At 44.3% G+C, this 26,818-nt stretch overlaps 1 protein-coding gene across 4 annotated transcripts in view; it reads left to right on the top strand.

Annotated features, from left to right (window-relative positions):
* KIAA1217 overlaps window positions 1–26,818 on the top strand; it is a 467,214-nt gene that overhangs the window by 394,374 nt on the left and 46,022 nt on the right. For 3 of the 4 annotated variants that reach the window (XM_081104030.1, XM_081104031.1, XM_081104028.1), the window contains 3 exons: window positions 5,026–5,861; window positions 24,915–25,019; window positions 25,529–25,578. In XM_081104030.1, the coding sequence (XP_080960156.1) occupies window positions 5,026–5,861; window positions 24,915–25,019; window positions 25,529–25,578 (991 nt within the window). The remainder of the gene's footprint in view (window positions 1–5,025; window positions 5,862–24,914; window positions 25,020–25,528; window positions 25,579–26,818) is intronic. The other variant, XM_081104029.1, reaches the window with a different exon arrangement.

Raw genomic sequence — 26,818 nt, forward strand, 5'->3', positions numbered from 1 at the left:
AGGAGATGAGTGATGGAGAACCGCCTTGTTCATCCATTGCCAGTATGCAAGAAATGACCATTTTCTTTGTCTGAGCTGAGGCGCAGGCAAAGGAATTATCTGTGTTGTATTCTGGTAAGGTGTTAAGAGAACCTTTACTTTTGTGTGTAGGTCATCCCTTTCCTGGTGAAAAATGAAATTCTTTAAAGCTCACATAAGACATTACTGTTGAAATCTTGTGGGGCAAAAATGTCAGTGATATAACATATCCAGATATGTTTAACTTACTAAGCGAAGTGAGATGACAGAGTAGTTTAGTGGCATCAGAGAGATTGGTGGGAAATAAGGGATTCAGGAATATTAAGGTGCATAGTAACTCTGTGTGTGTGTGTGTTTTGCTTATTTATTTTACCTTAAAGTTTAATATAATTTTCTCCTGAAAGGACTGACTTTGAGTACTAGTGCAGGAAAATCCCAGTATGTATTAATGCCATTTCTTTATTCATTTGCCAATAAAACAGAAAACAAAACGAAACTGGGTATATGCCTGATTCTGGAACAGATCTCCATGAGATCAACATAAAAGGCTTGGACTATTTAAACTATGAATTATAGACTCTTAGATATCATCCTAGTTCACTCAGACTATCAGTATCTTCTGGAGTCTATAGAGTCCACTTTTTATCAGAATAGCCAGTAGTCTCCATGGACGGTCACCCTGAAGACCTGAAAAAGATTCTCTCTTCTCATCTCCCCATCCATACCTTCTGCCTCATCCTGAGTGAGTTGCCTTTGGTCGATCCATATCCTTTAGTGTATGAACCCAAGTTATCCAGTTATAAGGGTTCATTCTGGTTGTAAGTTTAAAACATTCCCCACGACATAAAGGGAACATCATGTCATTCTCTCCTTGGGCTCTATGTAGAGCCAAGGATGAAATTATCAGGGTTCTTTTTTAGAACTCAGTCTTGGAAAGTCAGTCATAGCTTGGCAAACCAACACAAGAATTCTGCCAAAGGCTTTTAACCTCTAAGTCACTCTCGCTGATGGAGACGTTCAACTTTTGATAACCTCTTCTGCCATAGCTGAATGCTGCATTCACCTGCACTAAGCATAACTCAGGTGGACAGTGATTCTCCCAGGAGCCCTGTTGGATGATGGCGAGGTTATTTTGAAGTGGACATGGAAGGAGTGATACACAGCATTACCATTAGGCACATGATACTGATTGCTTGTGGCCAGGATCCATCCTCCTTGGCTGAAGTCCCATTCTTGGTTGCATGGTACCCACGCAGTTCTTGCTACTGGATGTTAAATATTTTGACCAATCACCTGCATTCCCAATACGAATGCACTGCGTATTAGAATTGTTGTTAACTATTACATTTCTTTCTGAATTCATCTACAAATGACATCAAGAACATCTAATGATATTGTTGCATGTTTTATTTTAAAAGTTAGTTGTATGATGTACCTCAGAACCACTTCTTTTCACCTTACCCAACATGTTTTTTAAATACCTATATAGAAAATAAATAAAATACCTATGCAGGCACCCTGTTGTTTTAAAAGAAATTTACTCAATTTGTCATAAAGTAGATTTCACATTTTTCTTTCATTAATATTCTTTATCCTTCTAGACAGTTCTGTACTCCTCAGAACCTTGATGTCTCTTTTTACTCTATTGCTAGAAAAAGGGGGGAAGTGTTTGATGGGTATTAATTGGGGCCAGGCTCCCCCAAATCAAGATGTAATATGAAGCCAGGTAAGAGGGAAAAGAAAAGGGAGCAGTGACTAACGCAGTTAGGATTTCTGTTTATCTTACGTGGGGTCCGGACATCTGAAACCCCCTTTAATTTTTGGAATTAAGAATAAGGATAACAGTGCCTACCATTTATTGCACCTGATTCCTCTTGAGCACTGTTACACTTTCCACACAGTGGCATGTCTGAATCCAGGTGACAAATTGATCTTTGCGTTCATTTGGGTTGATTATTGCGTTGTGTGGTCTGATTGCGTGAGGAATTTGGCCAGACACGCCCTGCTGGCTGAGCCAGTCCTTCTTGTATTTGATGACCTGTGAAGGTCTGCTTTGCTCACCACTAACCCAAACCTTTCTTTCTTCTTTTTTATCTTCCAATTTGTTTAAAGACTTTATTTCAACAGCTGTTACAGCTTATTAGTCATCAAAATGATCAGTGGATGTGTTATAGCTTCTAGGCCGTAAAGCAGCTTCAATTGCTGAGTTACTGCCACCAGACTCCCCGGAAGGCTTTAGGCTTTCAGTTGGTAGTTAGTTTCTTTTCACTGAGCCGTAACTTGTGGAAGGTAGAGTGGGAGAGGTATTTATAGAGGATCTGTGTTGCTCTGTTGCAAAACTTCTGTCAGGTGGCTAGTCTAGCCATTCTGGAATGAGAATTGGGAATGCTCTTGAGCAACTGAGTCAAGTGAGTGATCAGAGAGGAAACCAGTTGGGCCTTGTGGAGCTGACATTCCTGGATCCCAACCTTGAGCATCAGCCTGGAAAATGGGGTGAGGACAGCTTGAGGATATCCCAAGTTCAGTGTAGACGGGGAACCAACTGGCCTATTTTGGTGGGACTGTGTGTGTGTGTTGAGAGGTGGAGGGCGTGGAATAAAGTTGTAATTGCCACTGAGGAGCCTGCATACCCTGGGCCCCCAGAAACAGTCCCCCACCCCAAGAGGGCTGAGAAGTGAAGCCAGTGGTGCTCAGATAAGGTAGCCAGAAAGGCTTCTTGTGGCCGCTACATATTTGCACCTCGCTTGCATTTTGTATTGGTCATTCCCATTATTAAATCTTTCATCACATGTGAAACTCCTGGGACAGGGGCTCTGCATTGCTGGGTCTTCCCAAAGACAAAACAAGGAAGCTTGGGAGTCCTGCCGTTCTTCCCCCGCATTCTCCTCTCAGAGCCATACTCAAGAGCGCTCTCTTAAGGGTAGGAACTGGGGGCTTCTGAGAGATGTATGCTAGAATAATGCCTGGTTCCAAGCAAGTGCTTGATAAATACCGTTTCCTAAATGAGTGAATGTGTAAGATGAGGCATCGGTATATATTCAAGGTACTGGGCCCTGCTTTATTTTCAACCTTCTGTTGCCTCTGCTTTTTCTTCTCTCTTTCCCCGTCACCCACACTATGGGTCTCCCAGCTGCTCATCTTAATTCTCATCTATTTGAGCCCACCTCCTCTCTCCTCATCCCCCTGCCTCACCCACCCCCAGTATGTCCTCCTTGTCTGTCACGTCCCCAGAAGCCTGGGTAGGAATGTGAGCTCCTGTGACAACACAGATAGAACTTAAAGAGTGGGCTTGGGAGGTGCCAAGGCCGTTTGTCCCTTCCCTTAGGTCCATTTGGAAAATCTCCTGGGTTTTGACGAAAACAGAAAGTATCAAATCTTCATGTCCTGAATTAATTTGTATTTCTTATTCTGCTCCTTGCTAAACACAGCAGTGTAATTGCAAATTAGTTTTCCCTTTCCCCATTAAGTTGATTCCTTTTCCTATTGAAATATATTTGACATATAACATTATATTAGTTTCAGGTGGACATATATGAATATTAAGAAAGGATCACCACAGTAAGTCTAATTAACATCCATCGGCTCATTAGAGTTACAATTTTTCTTTCTTGTGATGAGAACTTTTAAAATCACTCTCTTAGCAACTTGCAAATATACAGTACAGTATTATTAACTATAGCTACCGTGCTGTACATTATATGCCCATGACTTATTTATTGTATTTATTATTATAACTACAAGTTTATATCGTTTATATCTTTAGACCACTTTTACCCACCCCTCACCTCTTGCCTCTGGCAACCACCAGTCTGCCAAGAATCTATGATTCTTGAGTCGTTGATTCTTTAATCATCGTTTCTTCTAAAGGAGAGCTAATGGGAGACCCTGTGGGAATCCCTGCTCTCTGATGGCAATGACACAGCCCAGAAGTCCCTGCTGCCTGAGCAGGAAGTACCGGGCTTACAGTGGCCAACTCCTGTTGGCTTCTTTTCATCACATGGCAGCCCCAGAGGATGCACTGTTAGGATTCCTTCTCCCATGTGCCTGGGATTCCCTTCCATCTTCTCTCCCTCCTCAAGTTGCACCCTTATCCCATGGATCATTATTTCCTCCCAACCTCTTAGGCTCAAGTAAGTAAGGAGGTGGTGAGTGAGAGTGAAACTTCCCTTCAGGTTTTCCCTAGCCGTGTCCTTTCCTCTCTGGTCCCGCTCCTAGACTGCACCAGATGGGAAAGATGCTTACTATTTTCCAGGGCTGTTACTAGAAAATGTGCCTGGAACAAGTTTTAGAGAACACAATTTTAGCACTTTTGATACATTGGACCACATTTATTAAGTGTCTCTAAGAAGCTATGACCTCAAATTTTAAACCACTGCACAATTTTCCCTCCAAACCGGACAGCATTGAGTTCTACATCAGGTGTATTTGGTTCCTGTGGCTGCTGTAACAAAATACCACAGATTTGGTGGCTTAAATTACCACAAATGTATTATTGTACAGCTGTGGCGACCAGAAGTCCAGGTGGGTTTCACAGGCCAATAGCAAGGTGTTGGCCGTGCCACTCTCCCTCTGAGGGCTCCTGGGGAGAATCCATGCCCTTGCCTTTTCCAGCTTCTAGACGCCGCCTGCATTCTTTAGCCCCTCCTCTACCTTCAAAGCCAGTGGTACCATTTTCCAGTGTCTCTGATGCTGCTTCTGCACCACATCTCCTGCCCCGCTCTGACCCTGCTGCTTCCCTGTCACATATAAGGGCCCTTGTCGTTGCAGTCAGCCCACTTGGATGATCCAGGACGGTCTCCCCATCTCAACATTCTTAAAGGGGGACGTCTGCAAAGTGCCTGTGTCCTGTAAGGGGACATAGTTACAGGGCCCAGGGATTAGGGGTGGGCATCTGACAAGGGCCCTCATGCAGCCTCCCACATGAGGGAAGCCACCCTGTCCCCTGGGGCTTCTCTAAAAAATGTGAATATCAAAGTACATTTTTCTAACTTCTTGTTTTATTTTCAGATGCAGAGAGAACTTGTTTATGCAAGAGGAGATGGCCCCGCGGCCTCTCGACCTGGGTCCACAGCGCACCCAGCCCACGCCATTCCAAATTCTCCGCCCTCCACGCCCGTGCCCCACTCCATGCCTCCCTCCCCATCCAGAATTCCTTATGGGGGCGGCCGCCCCATGGTGGTCCCCGGCAACGCCACCATCCCCAGGGACAGGCTCTCCAGCCTGCCCGTGTCCAGGTCCATCTCCCCCAGCCCCAGCGCCATTCTGGAAAGAAGAGACGTAAAGCCCGATGAAGACATGAGCGGCAAGAACATCGCGATGTACCGAAACGAGGGTTTCTACGCGGATCCTTACTTGTACCACGAGGGACGCATGAGCATCGCCTCTTCCCACGGCGGCGCGCACCCGCTGGACGTGCCGGATCACATCATCGCCTATCACCGCACCGCCATCCGGTCGGCGAGCGCGTACTGCAGCCCGGCCTTACAGGCGGAAATGCATATGGAGCAGTCCCTGTACAGGCAGAAACCCAGGAAATACCCGGACAGCCACTTACCCACTCTGGGCTCCAAAACGCCCCCCGCCTCCCCGCACCGCGTCGGCGACCTGAGGATGGTGGACATGCACGCGCATCACAACGCCCACGGGCCCCCGCACACCCTGCAGCCGGACCGCGCCTCGCCCAGCCGCCAGTCCTTCAAGAAGGAGCCGGGCACCCTGGTGTACATTGAAAAGCCACGGACCGCGCCAGGACTCTCCGGCCTGATGGACCTCGGCCCTCCGCTAGTGGAGAAGCAAATGTTTGCTTACAGCACCGCTACGATCCCCAAAGACAGAGAGACCAGGTAAGGGGGCGGGGAGGGGGGGGATGGCGAAGGGGGGCTGTGCCCACGTGTTGTTGAGCGCAGCTCCTCAGAGGTCAGACCAAGAGAACAGATGTCAGCTGAGCATTGTGCCCTGCGGATGCTGCGGTGGGCTCAGCCGAGGCTCAAAGGCCAGCCTTGTCTGCGGCCTCTAAATTGTTGGGGGTCAAGTGAGGCAGAGCCATGGCCCTGCTCAAGAAGGGCCGACGCACTAGGAGTGGTCAGTGCAGGCTCCTGAGCGTGGGTCAGACCGCATCATCCATAACTACATCTGAATAATGTGGAAGAAAATTGTGGTTAGCAGAAACCATTCAGACCCAGAAATCCAGAGCTCATAATAACGATCCGCCACAGAAAATAAGGAGTGAGTGGCCCAAGGTGTAGCTGTTTAAAGTGATGATTTGTGTTTTTCCTTGTGTGGTGAGATTTTGTTTTCTCATCTGGTTTGGGGAAATGGAAAGGAGGTGTTACTGGTTGTCATCGAGAGTGATAAAACATGAATTTGCATAAAAATAGGATGGTTTAGATTTACTGCTCATTCCAGAGTGATACTGAGATCAGCAAAATTATCTGGTGAATGACACACTCCAGCCATTTTAATTTCTGTTTTAATATACATATTATTATAATTGGCCAGTCTAGAACCTTCCTCCTACATTTTTAAAACTCTCCAAAGTTCATATAGTAAAAGAAAAGCTAATTTTGATAGAGCAGTGGTTCTAAACCTTCCAAATGCTGCGACCTTTTAATACAGTTCCTCATGTTGTGGTGACCCCCAACCATAAAATTATTTTTGTTGCTACTTCATAACTGTAATTTTGCTACTGTGATGAATCGTAATGTAAATATCTGATATGCAGGATGTATTTTCATTGTTACAAATTGAACATAATTAAAGCATAGTGATTAATCCCAAAAACAATATGTAATTATATATGTGTTTTCCGATGGTCTTAGGCAACCCCTGTGAAAGGGTTGTTTGACCCCCAAAGGGGTTGCGACCCACAGGTTGAGAACCGCTGTGATAGGGGGAATTTCTCTAGCCTGAATTGGTTAAAGAAAATCAATGTAATAATTATAATCATAAAATATCTAGTCCAAAAATGCATCCCAAACTAGTTGTCATATAAATCCAGAAGATGTATGAAAAATGATCTACATATTTAACCATTCAGTACCTTATAAGAAGCAGTGTTACCTGTTCCTCACTAAAAATGGTAATATCACTACTATTGCATAACCTTATAAAAAGAAGGCCAAAATTGTGAATGTAATATGAATTGTCTGTCTTACTTTTTCACACACAAATCAGAAAGCCCTGTCCTCATGAGCAGAATTTTATCACGAAAGGGCTGTCTCTCCTTACCTGTTCAGGCACAGCAGAAAGATTCCTGGAGGATGGAAAGGGAATGAACATGGTCGTTTGGGAATCATGAATGCTCTAACAAAGTCTATGCTTTCACACGAGTAAAAAAATATACTAGCAGTGGTGACTGGCTTGATTATGTAGGACTAAGAAAAAATAAGGATTGGGAAATGATATGTATTCTCTCCTTTCCAAAGGCCGTAGGAAGTGAAATTCTAACACTCGAAGAAAGGAGCACAGACAGCTGAGGGGTATGGGAATACGGAGGCTTATTGGAATAGACCAATGGCACAACTAGAGGGAAATCTACCAAGGTGTGCCTTGCTGCTCAGAAGCTTGCGCCCTGTGCTTTGAAGAAAGGGTGACACGTCCTCTGGGGTGGGCTGTAAGGGGCTGGTGGGAAAAACTAGTCACTTAGGGGAAGGACTTAGAATCAGAAGAATTTAGTAAGGAAACAGTAAAAACCATCCATCTCCAGGATACTATGTGAGGGCTGGAATCCATCCTCCCCACCATCCCGGCCCCTGCCCCCCCCCCCCCCCCCCCCGCCACCACCACCACCATGCTGACTCACCTTGTGGGTCTAAGAGAATTGAGAGCTAGGTTCCACCGTGGATCATATTAAGCTATTTCCACCCTGCTGGGCTGTAGGCACGTTTTGGTCAATGACAGTGTATGACTTCTTTCCCAGCATGCAGTTACCACATGTTTATAACTTAATGAGCATCACTGAGCCCAGGTTTTTCTTTTTAATTTTTATATTTTTGTTATTTCAGAGAGGAAGAGAGAGATAGAAACATCAATGATGAAAGAGAATCATTGATCAGCTGCCTCCTGCACACCCACAATGGGTTTTGAGTCCGCACAACTTGGGCATGTGCCCTGACTGGGAATCGAACCACGACCTCCTGGTTCATAGGTCAACGCTCAACCCCTGAGACACGCCCGCCAGGCTGAGCCCAGTTTTTTACAGCACCTAGTTATGGGAGGGAACAAAAGAACTCTCTGCTCTGTGGAGCCTTCTCTATGTTGGATCAAAGTCATGAAGAATTTTAGCCTGCAGCAGTATCAGAATTCTTTTAGGGCCTCTGCTTCCTCTTTAGGTTTCTAGTTTACCAAAGCTTGGGAAAAGTAGATGGATTTATGTTTTATATGTTAGAAACCCTTTTTAGAAAATCTAAATGACTTTATTTCTAGAATAACAATTATTAGAAAAATTGACTAAAAAAGAATAATGTTCACCTAAACTATACTGTCATTATCGCTACCATATTCTGACATATGATTACAATTATGAACATAATTTTACTTTTTTTTTTATTCCCTGAAATGTGAAATAACAGAGGGAGAATTTTATCTCACATCTGGCCGAGGTGATTCCTCACCTGTTAACCAGCTTATCTTTAGAGAGTGGAATTGGAGTCCTTGTACATACATGAGCAGGCTAGATTCCCTTTTCCTATAGGCCAACACGCACGTGCACACATGCACACACACACATGCACACAAACATACACACACACGCACATACATCGGCATTTAGAGTCCGTATTACTGAAACACCTAAACATCCTTAACACAGGCACATGACATAAGTGTGTATAGAACGATTCTCTAGTAAAAAGTCTTGAGTCTGGAAATTTTGCTATCAGCACTCCCACCTATCAACCCATAGTTACCCAGATAGTCATACTTCCTCCTCTTCAGCTGTAGTTCTGAACTCTTCTAGAGAGCTTAGTGACTGAGCTGCAATGTAGTAGTACTGCTGGGCACTACATTTATTTTATAAGTACTACTATTTTAAGAAGAAGAGTGCTGGTGGTAACTAGCTTTTACTGAAAGATTTTATGGGCCAAACACTGTGTTAAGTAGTTTCTACACATCTTGGGATATAATCATCATGACTCAGTGAAGTACCGGTATGTACTGTCATCATTTCAATTTTACAAATGCGGGAACTGAGCTCAGAGAAGTGAAGTAACTTGCCCAAGGTCACAAAGCCACTAAGTGGCATGTAATGTTCAAGTCCATTAAAGAATCCATACTTTTTATCAATGTGAAATATTCTGCCTGGTGCATAAGAACTCTGAGTCCCACCTTCACTGAGAAAATAAGTGAATTCTGAGCATTTTAACCAGAATTTTCCAAAAATGTTTTCAGGACTAGATGCTAAGTGACTGCTCCTGAAGGATATTTACAATCGTAATCATGGTAGAATTTGCATAATTAGCTGCTAAATATATACATACCATTTAAAATATAGCTGCCCTAGCTAATACATTAGCACAATTATGAAGAAATAAGGAAAGAATATAGAGAACCTTCTTGGTAGATGTTATGTTTAAAACAATGAATGTGAGTACTATGTCAATGAAATTTTTTAAAAACAAGAACATAAAACACTTACTGAAGCACAAAATTATAGACCATTGTTTCACCTATACCGTGATGTTATTTCAGATATATTTAATCTGTGGAAGTATTTTTAAAAGAGTCTTCAACGCCTAAATGTCTAACTTCATGAGTATAGGGTCCTATAAAGTGCCAAACCAATTTCTGCTGCAGTTAAATGATGTTAAAAAGCAAATAAACCTGAGAGTGCTCTTTTAATAAAGCTCTGAAGTGAACTTTTACATCTAAGATGGGAAGCTACGGAAGCACAGGAGGGAGACCAAGAAGTCTGTGGCGATGCTTTCTTTGGGGCACAGCTGGATCCAGATGCTGTTCAAAAGAGCACTCCATGGAAGGGCCCACATAACTGCAGGATGTTTGCAATCACAGAGGAAAAATCCTTTCTTTCCCATCTGTGCTCAGGAAACTTCCAATGGTAGTTTTTTGTGTATTTTTTTTGAAGGCACATTATTTTATAACAGCCGTATTGACTTGAAAATGAGTTTAAAGTAATTTCATCTTGATTCTTATATTTAGTCATGTGCCTTGATTTAATAAATTTGGCATCTCTTGTTTTTATAAATATGCTTCCAAAAAACACTGAAAAATGACAAATTATACATCGAAGATCTGGGGGAAAATCATGTATATAGGAGAATATATATGTTGGTAGGGCTCTCCTCCCAAGATGGCTATGGGCTTTGGGGTAGATGAGCAGATTACAACTGCTTTGACCTTCAGGAGAGCAATTCTCATATCTGAGCTTCTAGAAAGAAAAGAAAATGATCTTGAGTGATGAAATGACTTTACTCAGATGACTTCCCTTCAGCTGGAACTCCAAGAAGCGAGTGGGTCCCTGTGCCTGTTAGGGAGTGCCGAGGGAACGATGTGTGACATGACTTAGTGCACAGGCTCTCTCTTCCCCCGGTTTTAAAATTACTTCATTAAATAGCATCATTATTTCTATTCATGGCACATAAAACAGCCCCTAAGAATTATAAAATTCTAGGACATTTATGTTTTGCTATCTTCTATTTATAGTTTGTATCGTTTAATGTGCAATATCTTTATTGAAATAACACTCAAAATTTAAGGGTGCTCATTTCAAAGTGACTAATAGCTCTCCTTCCAAATGTATAACAGATTCCTCCTAATGTAATATTTTTCAACAAAACATGGTAAACCTGAACTAAGATCATATCTTACTATTCTGCACGTACAGTAGCTAAATTCAACAAACTAGTCAAGACTCCACAAAGGAGACATTTTTGCCCTGTCTGGACATGTATATCTGGGGAAAGAGAAGCCACGTGGGATCCCGCTATGATTTCTGAAACATCACAGATTTAAAGAAACAGAATCTCTTGTCTCGAGCCAAGTAGAAAGAAGGGAAAAGAAAAATTCTGTGTACAGGAGGAAGCCTGCATGCTAACTGGTAGCTTGTGTCTGTTCTTAATCATTTTACATCATTTTCTCATTTTATGAGGATTATATTACTGTGTTGGTAGCTTTGAGGGTGGGATGCATCCTTGGTTTAGCAGTTGATTGAGTGAAAGTTTAAATTTAGATTTATGTCATGTAAACATGTTCACAGTGACTGACAGGCATTTGAAGGTTTTTTGAACTGATTGGTCCTGCTACAGAGGTGAATCTGAATGATCAAAATAGAATGATTGATTTTTTCCTTGTCCTGTGTGTATCGTCAGAAGTGAGCCCCGTCAGAGGTATCCTAAGTAACTGGACTTGGCATCTTTCTGAAGCAAGGTTTTCTGAACTTGCTCAGTATTGATACTTCGGGCCTGATAATTGGGCAAAGCGGGGAGGGATTCTCTTGTGTGTCGTGGGGTGTTTAGCGGCATCTCCAGTCTCCACCCCAGTAGATGCCAGTAGCAGACTACCCCCCCACCAACCCTGCCTGTCATGACAATCAAAAATGTCTCCAGACACAGTCAGATGCCCGGGGAGGTAAAATGCCCCTGGTTGAGAAGCACTGCAGTAAAGGAAATTGGGGCTTTTTCCACTTAATGCAGTGGGCATATGAAGTAATGCCTCACACTTAAGGAATGTAAATCATGACATTCCTAAAACAGATCTTGACAACTTTTACAATCCTATTCTTTCCTTGTGGTAAAACAGCTTCTTTATTGTTATAACTTGCTGTCATTACTTTCAGTTCCATCAATCCACCGCTTATTGAGAGGCAGAACGAAGCAGTGTTTATTTGTGAACGTGGACTCCAAAGCCAGGTTGCTTGGGTTCAAATCTGAGTTCTAACATTTGCTGGCAATTGAGACCTTTGACACATTACTGACTCTTGCTCTGCCTTCCTTTGCTCATCTGTAAAATCCTCTATAATAAAACCCTAATGCAGCCATGGGCAAACTACGGCCCGCGAACCGGATCCGGCCCGTTTGAAATGAATAAAACTAAAAAAAAAAAAAAAAGACCGTACCCTTTTATGTAATGATGTTTACTTTGAATTTATATTAGTTCACACAAACACTACATCCATGCTTTTGTTCCGGCCATCCCGTCCAGTTTAAGAACCCATTGTGGCCCTCGAGTCAAAAAGTTTGCCCACCCCTGCCCTAATGTGCAAATCGACCAAACAGCAGAATGACCAGAACAACTGGTTGCTATGATGCACACTGACCACCAGGGGGCAGACATTTAATGCAGGAGCTGCCTCCTGGTGGTCAGTGTGCTCCCACAGTGAGAGTGCCGCTCAGCCAGAAGCCAGGCTCACAGCTGGCGAGTGCAGCCGCGGTAGCAGGAGCCTCTTCCACCTCCATGGCAGCGCTAAGGAGCAGCAAGCCGAGCAGTAAGGAGCAGCAGGCAGTAAAGCGAGAGGGGTCCCAGACTGCGAGAGGGCGCAGGTCAGGCTGAGGGACACCCTCCCACCCCCACCCTCCAGTGCACAAATTTTGTGCACCAGACCTCTGGTAAGGATAATAACAGGACTTCACAGGATGGAAGAAGACATTACAGTTAAGTGCTTTGCTCCATGCCAGCCCTACCATAAGTGCTCAAAGAGTGCCTGCTTTGAGGCAAGCATTCTACTAAGTATTAGCAAACAGAGAGCTTAAACCACAGAGCTGGCTAGGACAAAGGATATTTCTAAATATAATACCAAGAAGAGCATAGAGCTGGTGAGCAGATTATAGGCAACAGCAAAACTCAGTGTGAAGAAAATGGAATCAACTCGGCTCCAGGATCCAGATGAAAATGTTTAGAATATCAAAGCCATTTTAAAGTCCATTTCAGGAGAGTAGTCAGGGTTGCACATCTTGGGTCCAGGAGCAAAAAGACAAGCCAGGATTGGGTCATCCTTTCACAAGGGCACCGGGCTCTGAGACTGAGGGTGAAGACACCTAGCCAGGTGCAGTTGAGATTGTTAGGTTATCTGTTTTGATGCCTAACAGTGCCTGAATGATTCAACTCTTATCTCAATTGCTTTTCCATGCAGCTCTCATTATGGATCAATAAATGTTTATTGAGCTTCTCTTCTGTGCTTAGCTGTGGGCTGGATGCTTTGGAGGACACAAGGAAATTTCTATGCAGTCCCCATGCACAAGTAAGATAAACTGTGAAGACAGTCATAAGACATCAAAATTGTACCCTAGCCGGTTTTTCTCAGTGATTAGAGCGTCGGCCCTCAGACTGAGGAGTCCTGGGTCTGATTCCGGTCAAGGACACGTACCTCAGTTGCAGGCTCGCTCCCTGGCCCCAGTCTGGGCACATGTGAGAGGCAGCCAATCAATGCTTCTCTTTTTCCCCGCCCCCCTCCCCCTTCCACTCTCTCTGAAAAACAATGGAAAAAATATCCTCAGGTGAGGATTAACTAAAAATAAAAACAAAAAACCATCAAAATTGTAATATAAATATATAAGCTATGCCACAGTTAAGTACAGGAAACTTCTGAACTTTGAATGCCTACTAAGTAACTGTTCTGCAGGAACAACCACAGAAATGGGGCTTCATTCATGGGTGCTGCTCAGGGATTCTTTTCTTGTCACTTTGACAGTGACCCTGTCTCCCAGTGAAGTGCAGGGAAGGGAGGAGGCCTTGTCAAGTCACTCCCGGGAAATGGCTCTCCCAGAGTCTGCAGCTTTGTGCGGGAGCAGTTCTGTTCCCAGCGTTGGGAAGTCCAGCTGGAAAGTCAGGCCACGTTTTCTTTGAAAACAATGAAGAACATGATAAAACTAATAATACCCTGGAGGTTATAGAGGCTTCCGTGGCCCAGCTGGAAATTCAACCACCATTTATTCCAAGTTCTAAACAATGGAAGTACAAGTAAACTTTTAATTACAAGCCTAATTTGGGGACTGCTGGCACATAATTAATTCCAAAGAAGTGATACAGACAGCAATGGCTATGAATTCACACAAGGGAGCACTTTCCTCAACTCATGCTGGTCTGGAAGCCTTCATGACAATGTGGAGATGAGCTAGAATTATATATATATATATATATATATATATATATATATATATATATATATATATATAACAATGAAAAGGTATTATTTAGGAAGTCAGACTTATCTTTGCTGTATTGCTAGCACTATGGTGCCTATAAAAATATCATCTGGATATGATGTTTTGCTGGTCTCAGAAGTCAAGTAAGAGCCAATGAATTGAATTATTACTTTTTCAGTCACAGGAATATAAGCTTCATGGTTAAGTAATATTTGCTAGTCATTTCTTAACTGCTGAGTGGAGGCACCAGCTGTCTGATAAACATGGTACTTACCCACCTGACAAGTTTTGAAGATAGCACTCCTCTTACACAAGGAATATTCTATCAAAAATACCAGTGGAATGACTGTCACAAAGTCTGTGTTACTTTAAACCAATTTCTCAAAAGGAAAAGCCATCATCTGTCACTAATTAGGTGAAATTTAAATATGCCCTGGTATTCCCTTTGAATATTCATGAGGTGCTGTCAATCAGATGCCTTGAGTCTGAAACCAGAAGCTAAGCCAGAGGAACGTAACTACTGTGAGATTCAGATAAGCCCCTTACCTTGCCGACTGGAACCTCTTTTTTCAAAGAGAAGATGAATAAGTGCTTAGGGGCGGGTTCAGCCTTTTTGAAAGACTCAGTGCAGACTCATCGTGGGTTCGATCCAGCCTGAAGATGGGGCTCATCTAAGTCCAGCAGCCCAGCAGCTGGGTAGTCCCAGACTCTCCTGACGTCCAGGCTACACTTTAGCCTCTTTGGGGCTTGTCCTTCTGTCTGGTCAAGATCAGGGAGCTTGCACTTGTTTGAATTTTGAACTATTTTTCATAAATCAAGTAATTCGAAAATATAGCCAGGTGTAAGCGTAAATTTGAACTTCCAAAAACTGCAGGTCTCAAAAAGTCTGTATTCCCCACAAGTCTTGTAGGACCAACTTGCATTGCCAGGAAACACCCCTCCCTTCCTGTCCCTCTTCAGAACCGGAGGGATCTTAGCAACCACGCTCCTAATCGGTGACTTTACAGACGGAGAAACAAGGACTTCCCAAAGGTCCAGTGACTGGAGCCACTAGTCAAATGATGTTTTCATTCTCGTGCTGTCTCTATATTTCTGCCTTTTTAATAAGGGCCGTGTGTCCTAACTCCTCCAGCAAGCACAGTACCTGAGAAGACAACATGAAAAAACTCATGAGAGAAGCCAAGTATAGGAAATGTTGTTTTTTTCCTTTTTCCTTCAGAGACATTATCTTGTTTCTTTTGAGTGCATGCTGAGGCTGCAGACCAGGGCAGGTGGGAGTGGCAGTTGGTGCCAAGCTCCCTTAGGACCACGCAAGGGACCATCTCCCATCACTTCTGACACCATCTCCCTTTGGAAGATACATTACAGGCCCGTGTTCAGGTTGCCAGAACCTGAACAAACAGCTATTCATACTAGTTTGTACCTGTACAAAAAAAAATGAGCTGTCACGTCTACAGCATGAATATTAAAAATCTCCCTCGGGGAAGAGAACGAAAATGTAAAGCAGATGATTTAAGCTAGCAGGGTGGAGGCTTGCCCTGGGGAGGGAAGGCTCTCGCCCCAGCTGGTGAGTCACGAGGCAGGCAGCTCAGAGCCCCGCAGGGAGCACTGGGTGTGCAGGTGTGTGTGCTGGTAAACTAGCCATGCTTCCATAGGGGGACCCCACCTCCCTAAGCCTTGGTGTCCTTGGCCAGAACGGAACAGTAACCAACCATGACCTCTTAAGGCAGTGGTTCTCAACCTTCCTAATGCCGCGACCCTTTAATACAGTTCCTCATATTGTGGTGACCCCCAAACATAAAATTATTTTCGTTGCTACTTCATAACTGTAATTTTACTACTGTTATGAATCGTAATGTAAATATCTGATATGCTTTATGTGTTTTCTGATGGTCACGACCCACAGGTTGAGGGGTCTGTGCCGTTTAAAGGAAAATGAGTGTAAAATCCTTTTGTGAACTGGAAAGTTTTCTATAAATAAGAGTCTCAATCGACATAACATTGTGAAGCCATAGCCCTTGGTGGAAAGGAGCCATAATGTGTTGGCCATTTGGATCTGAGAGACTATGTGTCCTCATGCCCGACTTGGGACTGTGTTTGGTCCCAGACAAAACAGCCTACCAGGAAGCGTGTTGTGAAATAGAGTAAAGGCTGCCTGGAGCATTCCCAGAGCGTTTGCTGTGCTGGGCAGAACACTGTCAGCACGCCGGAAGTCAGTGAGTGTGCACGTGGGGAGCACACGCCTGGGTGTGGCCCAGTTTCGCCCACCCTGCTGGGCCTGCATGCCTTTTCTTTCCTTTTTTTTTTTTTTTTTTTTTTTTTTTGCTTTAGCCAAAATCACTGAATTAGAATGGAAAGAACATCATGGGGCCTAAATAAGTTCTCTCCAACTAGAAAGTTGCATGATTCTAGAAGTCTAAGTCTGGCCGGCTTTCAGACATGGTATTCGCTCGGTGTTGGACATTAGAGGATGGGCGTCTATTTAACAAGGGACGGGAGCCTTAGAGGCCCTCTTTCCTCTGTGTGCAGAGTATGCATTCAGCCTTTCACACTCCCTGTCACAAGCTCCATTCCACATACACTAGCTTCCTGTGTGTGAACTTGGGATTTTCCTGCCTCTGGGACTTTGCATTTGTTCTTCTCTTCCAGCAGATGTCTGTCTACCTGACTGGCTTCTTGCCAATGTCAGGGCTTCACTTAATCACCATGTGCTCTGTCAACCCAGGAACCAAGAGGTCACTGATTCAATTCCTGGCCAGGGCACATGCCCAGGTTACAGGCTCCATCTCCAATAGGAGGCCTGCAGGAGGCAGCTGATCGATGATGATTCTCTCATCTTATCAATGTTTCTGTCTCTCTATCCCTCTCCCTTCCTCTCTTTCTAAAAATCAATAAAAATATATTTCAAAAAAATACACACCATCTGCTCAAGGAGGCCTTTCCTAACTGACCATCATACACACACACACACACACACACACACACACACACAATTACATAAATATTATATGTATATTTATATGCAAGTATATATTTTTATATTTACACACACACACACACACACACACACACACACACACACACACATATACTTCTCTACTTAGTTTGTTGTACCATTACCCTCACCCCTAAAATCTAAGTTCCAGGAGGGTAAGAAGCCCTTTGCTTTATTCACAGCTATAGCCCAAGCATCTGCCACTGTGCCTGGCACACAATCCACACCAGAAAAATATCTGTTGAATGAATGAAGTTGAAGTGACAAAAGAAGCCTTCCACATCCATAACATATTGCAAGTTATAAAGTGCGTGCTCATACATTTTTCTTGCTTGCCTTCATTTCCCACATCTTGTAGGACGACAGCCCTGTGGGACAGGGAAGGCAGCTGTTACGCTAGGTTGACAGGTGAGGAAACTGAGACTCAGAGATATTGAGTGATTTGTGCGTGGAGATCTGTATCTCCCCTTGGATGTCTGGTGGTCAAGTCAAACTCAGCATGTCCAAAAGTGAACACTTATTTTCCCATCTCATGTATGACAACTTCATCTATTACTTAGGCTGAAAGCCTCGGTGTCATCTTGATTACTGCCTCTCACACTCCACATCTGGGCAACCAGAGATAGCTCTATATCCAAAGATTCCCTGCCTCCAGCCATTGCTCTCAAGCTCACTCCACCACTCTGGTCCAAGCCACTACCGCTGCCACCTGATCTGCCTCAATGGCCTCCAAGCTGCCCCCACCCCACCCCCACCCCACCTCTGCCCATCTCTGAAGTCAAAGCACAAATCTGGGTTAATCCCTAGTCCATTGTTTTTGCTCCTGTCAAATTTTATTAGTCCAATGCTTCTGCTTATGCCTGGAACTCTCTTTACGTAGAACACTCTGTTCTGCTCTCTTCTCCTTTCTTCTTCTGGCTAAATCCCACTATTTGCTTTGCCTTCCTGCACATGCCTCCTCTCAGGAGGAGTAGCTCTTCCCCAGCTGACCTCTCCCACTCAGCCATCCAGCACCCGCACCCTGCAGAATCCAGCCACTGTGCCCGCCGAGCTGGGGCATCTGCAGCCTGAGGTCAAGAAGAAAGACTCTGGCAGCATTTACCCCCAGGGCTATCACAGTGCTCACTCAAAGCAATTGTTGAATTGGGTTATTGATTATTAGACATCACTGAGGCATTCTGGGTAAATAGCAGCAGTTTTAATATGTGAAGAACTATTTATTACAGGGAATACCATCATCTCCACAGCATTTCTCTTCACATCTCATTATAAGCTCTCTTTCTCTCAATGCCTTGGTAAATTTATGAAGATTAGATATAGCTTTTTCTTCCCAGATCCTCATAAATGGGGCTCCATTTTGTACTTATTTCTTTACAGTTGTCATTCAGTGTGTAGCTTCATGGGCCATAAGTAAAATGCAGAGCATTCCAGGTGAACAGCTTTGCTTTGGTCATTGTCTTTCCTGACTTGGGGGAAACCAGGTTGCCTGACGAGAGGATTCCACACTCTGTCTCCTTGAAGTATCACCAAGAGGAAGTGACAGGGGAAGAAACAAAGGGACACAAAGGGGTCCTTTCCTCTCATTTATTTCCCTCCTTCGTAGTCAGCCAGCATAGGAACTGCAAGGCTGAGAGAGACCAGCCACGGAGAATCCAGTCAGGACAGTGGAGAGAGTGTGTGTGGACCATCAGGGTGAGGAGCAGGAAAATTGAAATGAATTTCCAGACAGTCTTGATTGCTGAGGATGAAGGAGGTAAGGATGCAGGTAAAGAGCTGATTTGTGTGACTAAGGGAATCAAAGACAACTAAAGGTTGCTACACTTAGAGAGGATTTTGGAGTTTCTAATCTGTTGGACAGAAACCAACTAATAACTTAAGGTCAGAGAATGTCTGTGAAGAAGAGTTTGAGGATCTATAATGCCAAACTTTTGAAAGGCTTATCAGCACGGATACCAAAGCTACAAAGGATGATGGACTGCAGTGTGGCAGACAGGAGGACATCTTCCCAGGCTGAAGCCATCCAAGGATGTGAGGGAATTTTCTAGATGTAGGTAGGGAACGTGTGTGTGCTATCTGCCATTGAGTCAGCTCTGACTCCTGCAGACCCTGTGAATGAGTGATGTCCACCGTCTCCTGTCCTCAGCAGCTTTGCTCAGCTCCTGGAGACGCGTGCCTATGGCTTCTTTTAGGGAGTCAATCCGCCTCATGTTTGGTGTCCTGCTGCCTTCTATTTTTCCCAGCATTAATGTCTTCTCCAAAAAGCCCTGCCTTCTCATGATGTGCCCTAGTAAGGTAGCTTCAGTTTTGTCATTTTTGCCTCATGATGTTTCAGACTTAATTTGCTCTAGAACCCACTTGTTCATCGTTCCAGTGGTCTGGGTACCTGTAGAGCTCTCTCCTCCAATGCTGTGTTTCAAATTAATATTTTCCCCATCGGTCTTCTTCACTGTCCAACTTTTTATTTATTTTATTATTTTTATTGCTTGAAGTATTACAAAGAGTAGTACATACGTCTCCTTTTTTCCCCCCTTCACCTTCCCCCAGTTCACTATCCAACTTTTGCATCTGTACATAGTGATTGGGAATAGGAGAACGTGGATGATCATAGCCTTGGTCTCAAATGGCACCAGGGAAGGTACAGATGAGTAATTCAGAAGCAGGGAGATGAAGTGGCAATAGGGAACATAGAACTCCTTTCTTCTCCATGAGCAGTAGGCAGGAGAACAAACAGCAGCCCTCAAGGCCAGGGTTATAAACAATATTTTTTTAATGACCCTGTATGTATTCAGTCCTCATCTAATGTTTGTACATGCAAGAAAAGTGCAAGATATGGTCGTTATCTTTAAAGGCATGCAGTGGTAGGGGGACAATATTAATGCGCACAGAACATCGTAGCCCCATTGTAGTCACCATCAACTCCATCAATATTGCCTCGCTACATCTGGATGCTTGAATGAAAAGTTAACATTTGTTGGAAGTTTTTGGAAGAATGTCTTTAGTATATAGTTCTTTCACCAATAGGTTAGAGTGCGGGCAAAAATAGAAAGCTGGCTGCTCAGAATCCTCTTTGAAGCTGTATCACAAGTTCAGATCATTTGAATTCCAGTGTTTTGTTGAACTCATTTGAAAATAGAGTCTTCAATTACTTTGATTTTTTTCCCTTCATACCAGAGAGTCAGGGCATGAGCAAACAACTTGAAGCCTGTTCACTATTCAGTTCTGGGAAATGCCTTTGGCACTGGGCTTTAATTCACTGAGATTTCTCCCAGGGGAAAAAAAAAGTGACTTTGTGAAAGGAACGTACTGCTTAATGATGGTGCTCTATCCCTGCTGTGTCCACAGCAGCTTGCACTGTGGCGTGTAGCACAACTTAAGTGCTCAAAACATTTGTTGAGGACTCATTGACTGTGCCTTTCTGGGGGTAGAGGAATGAGCCGGAGCAAAAAATAAATCAGACAATATTAGAACTAGAAGTGAATTGATGGACCACCTACAAAGTACTCTCAGAATGTCAGCCCTGATTACGATCATTGTTACTGGCTGTCCTGCACCACTAGGTTTCAACGTTAGTAACTGGTTAGGGAGGAGAATGCCCCTGACTGGGGGCCTAAGCAATCCTATCGGCTCCCTTGGCTGGTTTCACCTAGATCCCCAGCATTTGTTTAGGATCTTTAAAAACATAACCTAAGGGCTTCATTACAGGGGAATTACCAGTCTCAGACTTGTTACAGCCTTGACTTGTTTTTTAATAGCCATTAATTTACTCAGATAGGCAATGATAAGGACTTAACTCAGTAATGAGGGCTCAGAACAAAGGCAAGTCCATGGTCAAAAATGTTAGAGGTGAAAACTTGAATCAAAAACGTTGTATAAATGGAGTTACTGACTAAAAATATTCCCTCAAATGCACATTTTTCCATCCCTCTACTCTGAAGACAGAGCAGACTGTGAGCAGGTGGGCTTTGCTATGTCTTCACAGACAGGTGCTTGCAGGAAAGCCCATTGTCGCAACAGGAATTTCAATACTGGGATCAGCACTTTCCCTGGATTTGGACTTGAGTTTTTATTAATATTATGGTTGGGCCCTGAAAACATTCCATTCATCCAGGCTGACTTACTGTGCTAAATGACTAGTTAACCATATATACTAATCCCATAAATATGGTTTATGGAATGATAGAAAATGGTTTATGAAATCACTTTTAAACCATTTTTTCAACAGTAATTATACCAATCGTGTAATACCTTAAACTGAGCGATATTGGCAAGAATGAGCTTAAGCATCTTTAATATTTTGATGATTATTATACAAAATTGTCCCTGCAATAAAATGAGAGGGTCATATATAATTTCTCTTCTTTCACTGCATTTCACTTTTTTCCCCCTTTCACGTTAAAACATACTTCATAACATTTCATCATGGGCAAAAGCTGCCTAAGTTTCCAGTTGCTGTAATTTAGTTAAACCATAAAATTGTTTCCAGATTACCAACCATGAAATGGAAAGACAATCTTATTTATGAATTTATAAATCAGATAATCTCCCTCACATGAATCCTGAAACCAGAAACACTTTGATGATTAAATAGGAGGGGAAACGTTTGCTCATTTCCATGTGTCGAAAAATTGTATTTTTGTAACGTGGTTTTGGCCAAGGCAGTGGAACACGCTTGTGCAGTCAGCATCTCGGCCACGTGCAGGACCCACCGTTTCCTGGGCAATGGGAGAGAATTGCTCCCCTCAGGTGTCAGCTCAAGTGTTCTGAACTCTGGAGGCTCTGAAAGATCCTGTCTTCCTTCTGGGGCCCAGCTGGTGGCATAGCACAGAGGAGGCCACCCAGGGAGCACTTTCTTCTAGCCCAGCCGTGGGCAAACTACGGCCCGCGAGCCGGATCCGGCCCATTTGAAATGAATAAAACTATTGAAAAAAAAGACCGTACCCTTTTATGTAATGATGTTTACTTTGAATTTATATTAGTTCACACAAACACTCCATCCATGCTTTTGTTCCGGCCCTCCGGTCCAGTTTAAGAACCCATTGTGGCCCTCGAGTCAAAAAGTTTGCCCACCCCTGTTCTAGCCTCACAGATACAAAAAGGAGAACCAAGGGTGTGTTACCAGGCCTGAGTCTAGGGCCTTTCCTTCAAAGCATCCAGACCTTGTCCCCAGGAAGCTCTGTAGCTATGTGGACATGATCCCTAGGGAGTAAGAAGAGGGGTGTGGGTTTGTGGGTTGTCTTCCTCTGCATCCTAAAACCATTGTCTGGGGAAGCGCAGCAAAGAGCCAAGTACCCGCTGAGCCAAGAAAATGCAACTCTATGGATGCTCGTGTGGAGACCACCCCTCCTGTGCTGTAACGTTGTGCGATTCCAATCGCTGTGATGGATCAGTTGCAGATCAATGCCCTGAATCTGGAATGGCCAGGTGCTTTGTTTTGGTTTTTAATGCTACGCTGACCTTTCTTAGACAAGGTCACGAAACCTGTTGGCCAGTGAGGGTTCAGAAAGAACAGTGATTTAGCCCTAATCAGGGCTGTGCCTAGAGCCAATGTTGAATCCCTTCTTCTGCCATTTCCCTCTTACCAGATTCTCATTTATTCTCTGCAGTCATAGACCTACCTGTTTCTTACATTTCATACATAGTAGTGCCGTCCTCTGTCTGCAGTTATGTTGTGACCATGCCTTCCTGTCCCACGCTCCAGCTTCATGGATCCCCTCAAGCCGCTGTCTCACCAAAGCTGTCTAGACCCTAAAAATGTCATGCTGCTTTTAAAAGAAAAAAGGAAGAAGAAAGCAGTGCTCTGTGTTTGCCTAGGATTGGATGAGAGCAGGAAACGAGTACATCTTGAGGTGGTTCTGAATGTACCTCGACTCTGAGGGTCGAGAGTTTGACTTCTAGCATTACTGTGGGAAGAACGGGGGCCCTGGACAGCTGTCACCCGCTACTCAGCGGGTCCTTGTGGGAGTCACTCATTTCCCAAGAGCCCATGTGTGTGAGTCTGTGTCTCCCACATGGCAGGCAGCATGATCAGCCACTAGCCAATCATTTCTGAGACGCCATAGCGACTTGGGTCTGATGAATATGGGATATCCATTAGGTATTTACTAACCTGCTTTCTTGAGGGTAGCTTCTTCCTAAGTTTTCTCTTTGGCACATGCGCTGTGCTTTGACAGAGAGGGGGCCAGGAGCATAGGTGTGACTGGAAACGCTTTGCAGCTCAGGGGTTCAGCATTCACTGCCACACCTGGAAACACCTGGAAGCTCGCTGCACGGAGATGGAGATGCGTTCCCACTCTCACTGCCCGAGATTTCTCCTTTCCACACTACCAGAGCAAAGAGATCGTACTATTCATGCTTAAATTCTTTCTTTTTCCTTAGTGGGTTTACAACCATGAGCTGCCTAGACTGCATGACTTTCATCCAAGAAACTCAGTATTGTGACAGACCAGCCATTTTAAACGAAAGAAAATGCACGGAGTTCTGATGTCAGAAGCTTGTAATTGTGAAATTAAACTCCGTGTTTCATAAGGGTTATATTCCAAAGGCAAAACGCAAAGCCAAAAAGTTGTGTATGGACAAAACTACCCTTGAGAGTCTGCTTGATTGTCATGAATTTTAAGATACAGATATAGCATCTCTCCGTAAGTCCAACTTAACCAGTTATTGTTTTCCAGGGAAAGAACAGACCACCACAATTTCCACTGGGTACCAGATAAAGTAGTCGGCTGCTATGTAAAAGCCACAGTGCGTGTATATGCAGTGTGTAGCACTGGCAGCATTGTCGCTTACACTGGGGGAGGTTGGCGGCACTGAGACCGCAGTGAAGAGTGGGGTCCCTTCTCTGTCTCAAGCTCACACTAGGACACCTGTGCATGGGGCACAAAGGCCGGCAAGGTGCCCCCGCTACCCAAGCTGCCCTCCCCTGCCTGTCTTTATTGTTTTAAACTCCCAAGCAAAGGTAACTGAATTTGCCTGTAGTCACGTTGTGATGCCCTCTGCCAGTAGAGGGAGCCACTTGTGATGTTGTTTGTTTAATGTGTTGAAAATAATGGTAATAGCTCTGTGAAACGGACGTTGTCTGAGGTACACAAATTTGAGCCAAATGAATTGTGATGAAGCATTAGGGAGCCTGAACAGGTGCGGCATCTGTGCACAATAAACAATTGGGGTTATTCATTCATGTTAGGGATATTTGTTTTTCTGCTTGATCCTGTAGAAGCCCTTTAACACAGGTTAAAGTTCCTGTGTCATTAGATTGAGCACCGTTCACCCCAGAGTCAGACATTGATTTCAACCATATCTTTCCATGGTCTTGAGAGACAGTCATTGGTGTTGCTCTCAGACGATAAAACAAGTTTTACCTCACGCACAACACACATCCCCATCACTGACGCCAAAACCGGTCATCAGTCCCGCAGCTGAGGAGCACAGCTTAGAGGCCTGAGCCACTGGCACAGCTGGCCTAGGACGCCGCTGGTGCCAGAAGTAAAATGGCAGAAGCAGGGCAGAAAGGCTCGCGAACACTCCACGCAAGCAGAGTTGTTTCTGAGGGAGACACGTTCCAGTTTCTCAGGAGGCCTCTCAGGTCTGCACAGCATCTTTTCAGTGAGGTCTTGGGGTTAGTCTTAGGCTCCCATCACGACACAAGCTCAGCAGGGACTGGCAGGCTCGTCACATTCTCCGAGCCAGGCGGGCGCACTTTGCTGGCCTACGAGGTGGTACCTTTTATGACCCTCAGGTGATCACTCACCAGATGAACCGGTCTGAAAGTCAATAAAGCTTTAACAAACAATTCTCTTGTTTTACAGAGAGAGGATGCAAGCCATGGAGAGACAGATTGCCAGTTTAACTGGCCTTGTTCAGTCTGCACTTTTTAAAGGGCCCCTAACAAGTACTAGCAAAGATGCATCTAGGTAAAAAGAAGAAACAAACCCATTAAATAATTCAATCTGTTTCTCTTTAATCATTAAGATAATTCACTCATTCAAATCCATTTTCTTGTAATCATTTCAAGGCTGAAAATAGTTACATCTCTCTGAATCATGGTTTGTTTGTTTGTTTTTTCCTTCTGGTAATTCTTGGTCGAAGGTAACCCTTTGGCCCAAGAAGGGTAAATGGGCTTCCCAGTGCATGTGGCTTCATGGACCACTGCGCAGTGCCTACAGCCACCGTCCACACGTCTCCACCTCCGCCATCCTCTGAAAGTCATGAGTGCCCACCTGCTGTCTTCCACCCGCAGTGTCAGTGCACACCTGGGAAGCCTTTTCCATCCCGGCCAGTCGTGGTGCTGATGCTAAAATCCCCTCATTGCTTGATACCATCACTACCTGCTGCTCATTGCTTAGAATAATGAATGGAGGGGGGCAAAAAAAAAAAGGCATTTTGGAAACTGTATAGCTGACACTCTTTTTCTTTTATTCAGCGAGAAGGTGATGAAAACACCAGCTAATAAGAACCACACAGAGAGTGCAGGTAAGTGTTCTTGGAGCACTGGGGAGCCTGCAGGCTGCCGTGGGTGCACTCTGCTTGTTGCAGAAGTCCGTGACCTTTCCCGAAGTTATTGATGTGGTGTGATTTCAGAGACTTTCCCGATAATGTCCGCCCCATCTCACCTTCCCTGCTTAATGCTGAAATTCCAGATTCGTCATTAATTTGGGAGGGACTAAGCCCTTTGGTCTCCTTTCAGTCTTTTTTCATTCATTCATTATTCATTCACTTACTCATTTATATGGCCAAACATCCAACAAATATTTATGTGCCTGGTACTGGGTAAGGACAGGGGGCATGATTCAGACACAACTGCTTGCTTAGAATTCCGAATCCCGTGGGGGAAATGCATATGGGGCAAGTAATTACACGAGCATTGAGTGTGACGCAAAAGTGAAGGGTGAATGTTTAACTGACAGTTCTAGCCTAGACCAAGGACATTTCCCTGAGGAAGTGACACACACTGAGACCTGACAGATGAACAGGATTTAGGTAGTGAGGAGGGAGGGGAAGAGCCATCCAGGATGAGGAATTTAGATAATAATCTAAGTGCAAAGTGAAGCCATTGGAAGGCTCTGCACTAGGGAAGGACCTCAGCCCAGGGCAGCATGGTAATGGGTGAAAAGGGGCGAATGCTGGCAGGGACCACCAGTGATCGAGTCGGGAGAAGAAGGTATCCTTGGACCAAGGCCTGCTTTTTAAATGCCAGCATCGCGCCCCCTCCCCCTCCCTCACCTCCCTCTCAAAGGGCCCCAATTAAATTCCATGTGGAATTCCCTAGTATCTTGGTATATTTGATGCACATCTTATCCTGCAGGCTCAAGGCAGACCTCTGTCGAGAATATGAGGTCGTCCTTCCCACTGGGTTAGAAATAGAATCATTACCAGGGACGTGTTCAGCCACTGAATTACACAGGAAGCATGTGGCAAGTTGGGTGAAACCTCTAATTTGGGGAAGCCACAGAGTGTCGTGCAGCGTGGTGGAAAGGGCAGAATCTGGGACTTCAGCTGGACCTCGGTTAGTCCTGGGCTACGTGCAGGCAGTTCAGCTGCTCAGCCGGCAGGGCTGGCCTTCCAGCCCTCCCGGGCCTCCGGGGCCTGTTGGTTTACTTAGAAGTTAATCAGTGGCCGTGCATCCAGAGAATTATTTCACAGAAATCACTAAACTTGTCTTCAGAGCAAGTGCCAGTTTGTTTTGGAGATACTTGTTCACTCACTTCTTTTT

This window comes from Myotis nattereri, assembly GCF_964212035.1.
Source record: "Myotis nattereri genome assembly, chromosome: 1".
Classification (NCBI taxonomy): Eukaryota; Metazoa; Chordata; class Mammalia; order Chiroptera; family Vespertilionidae; genus Myotis; species Myotis nattereri.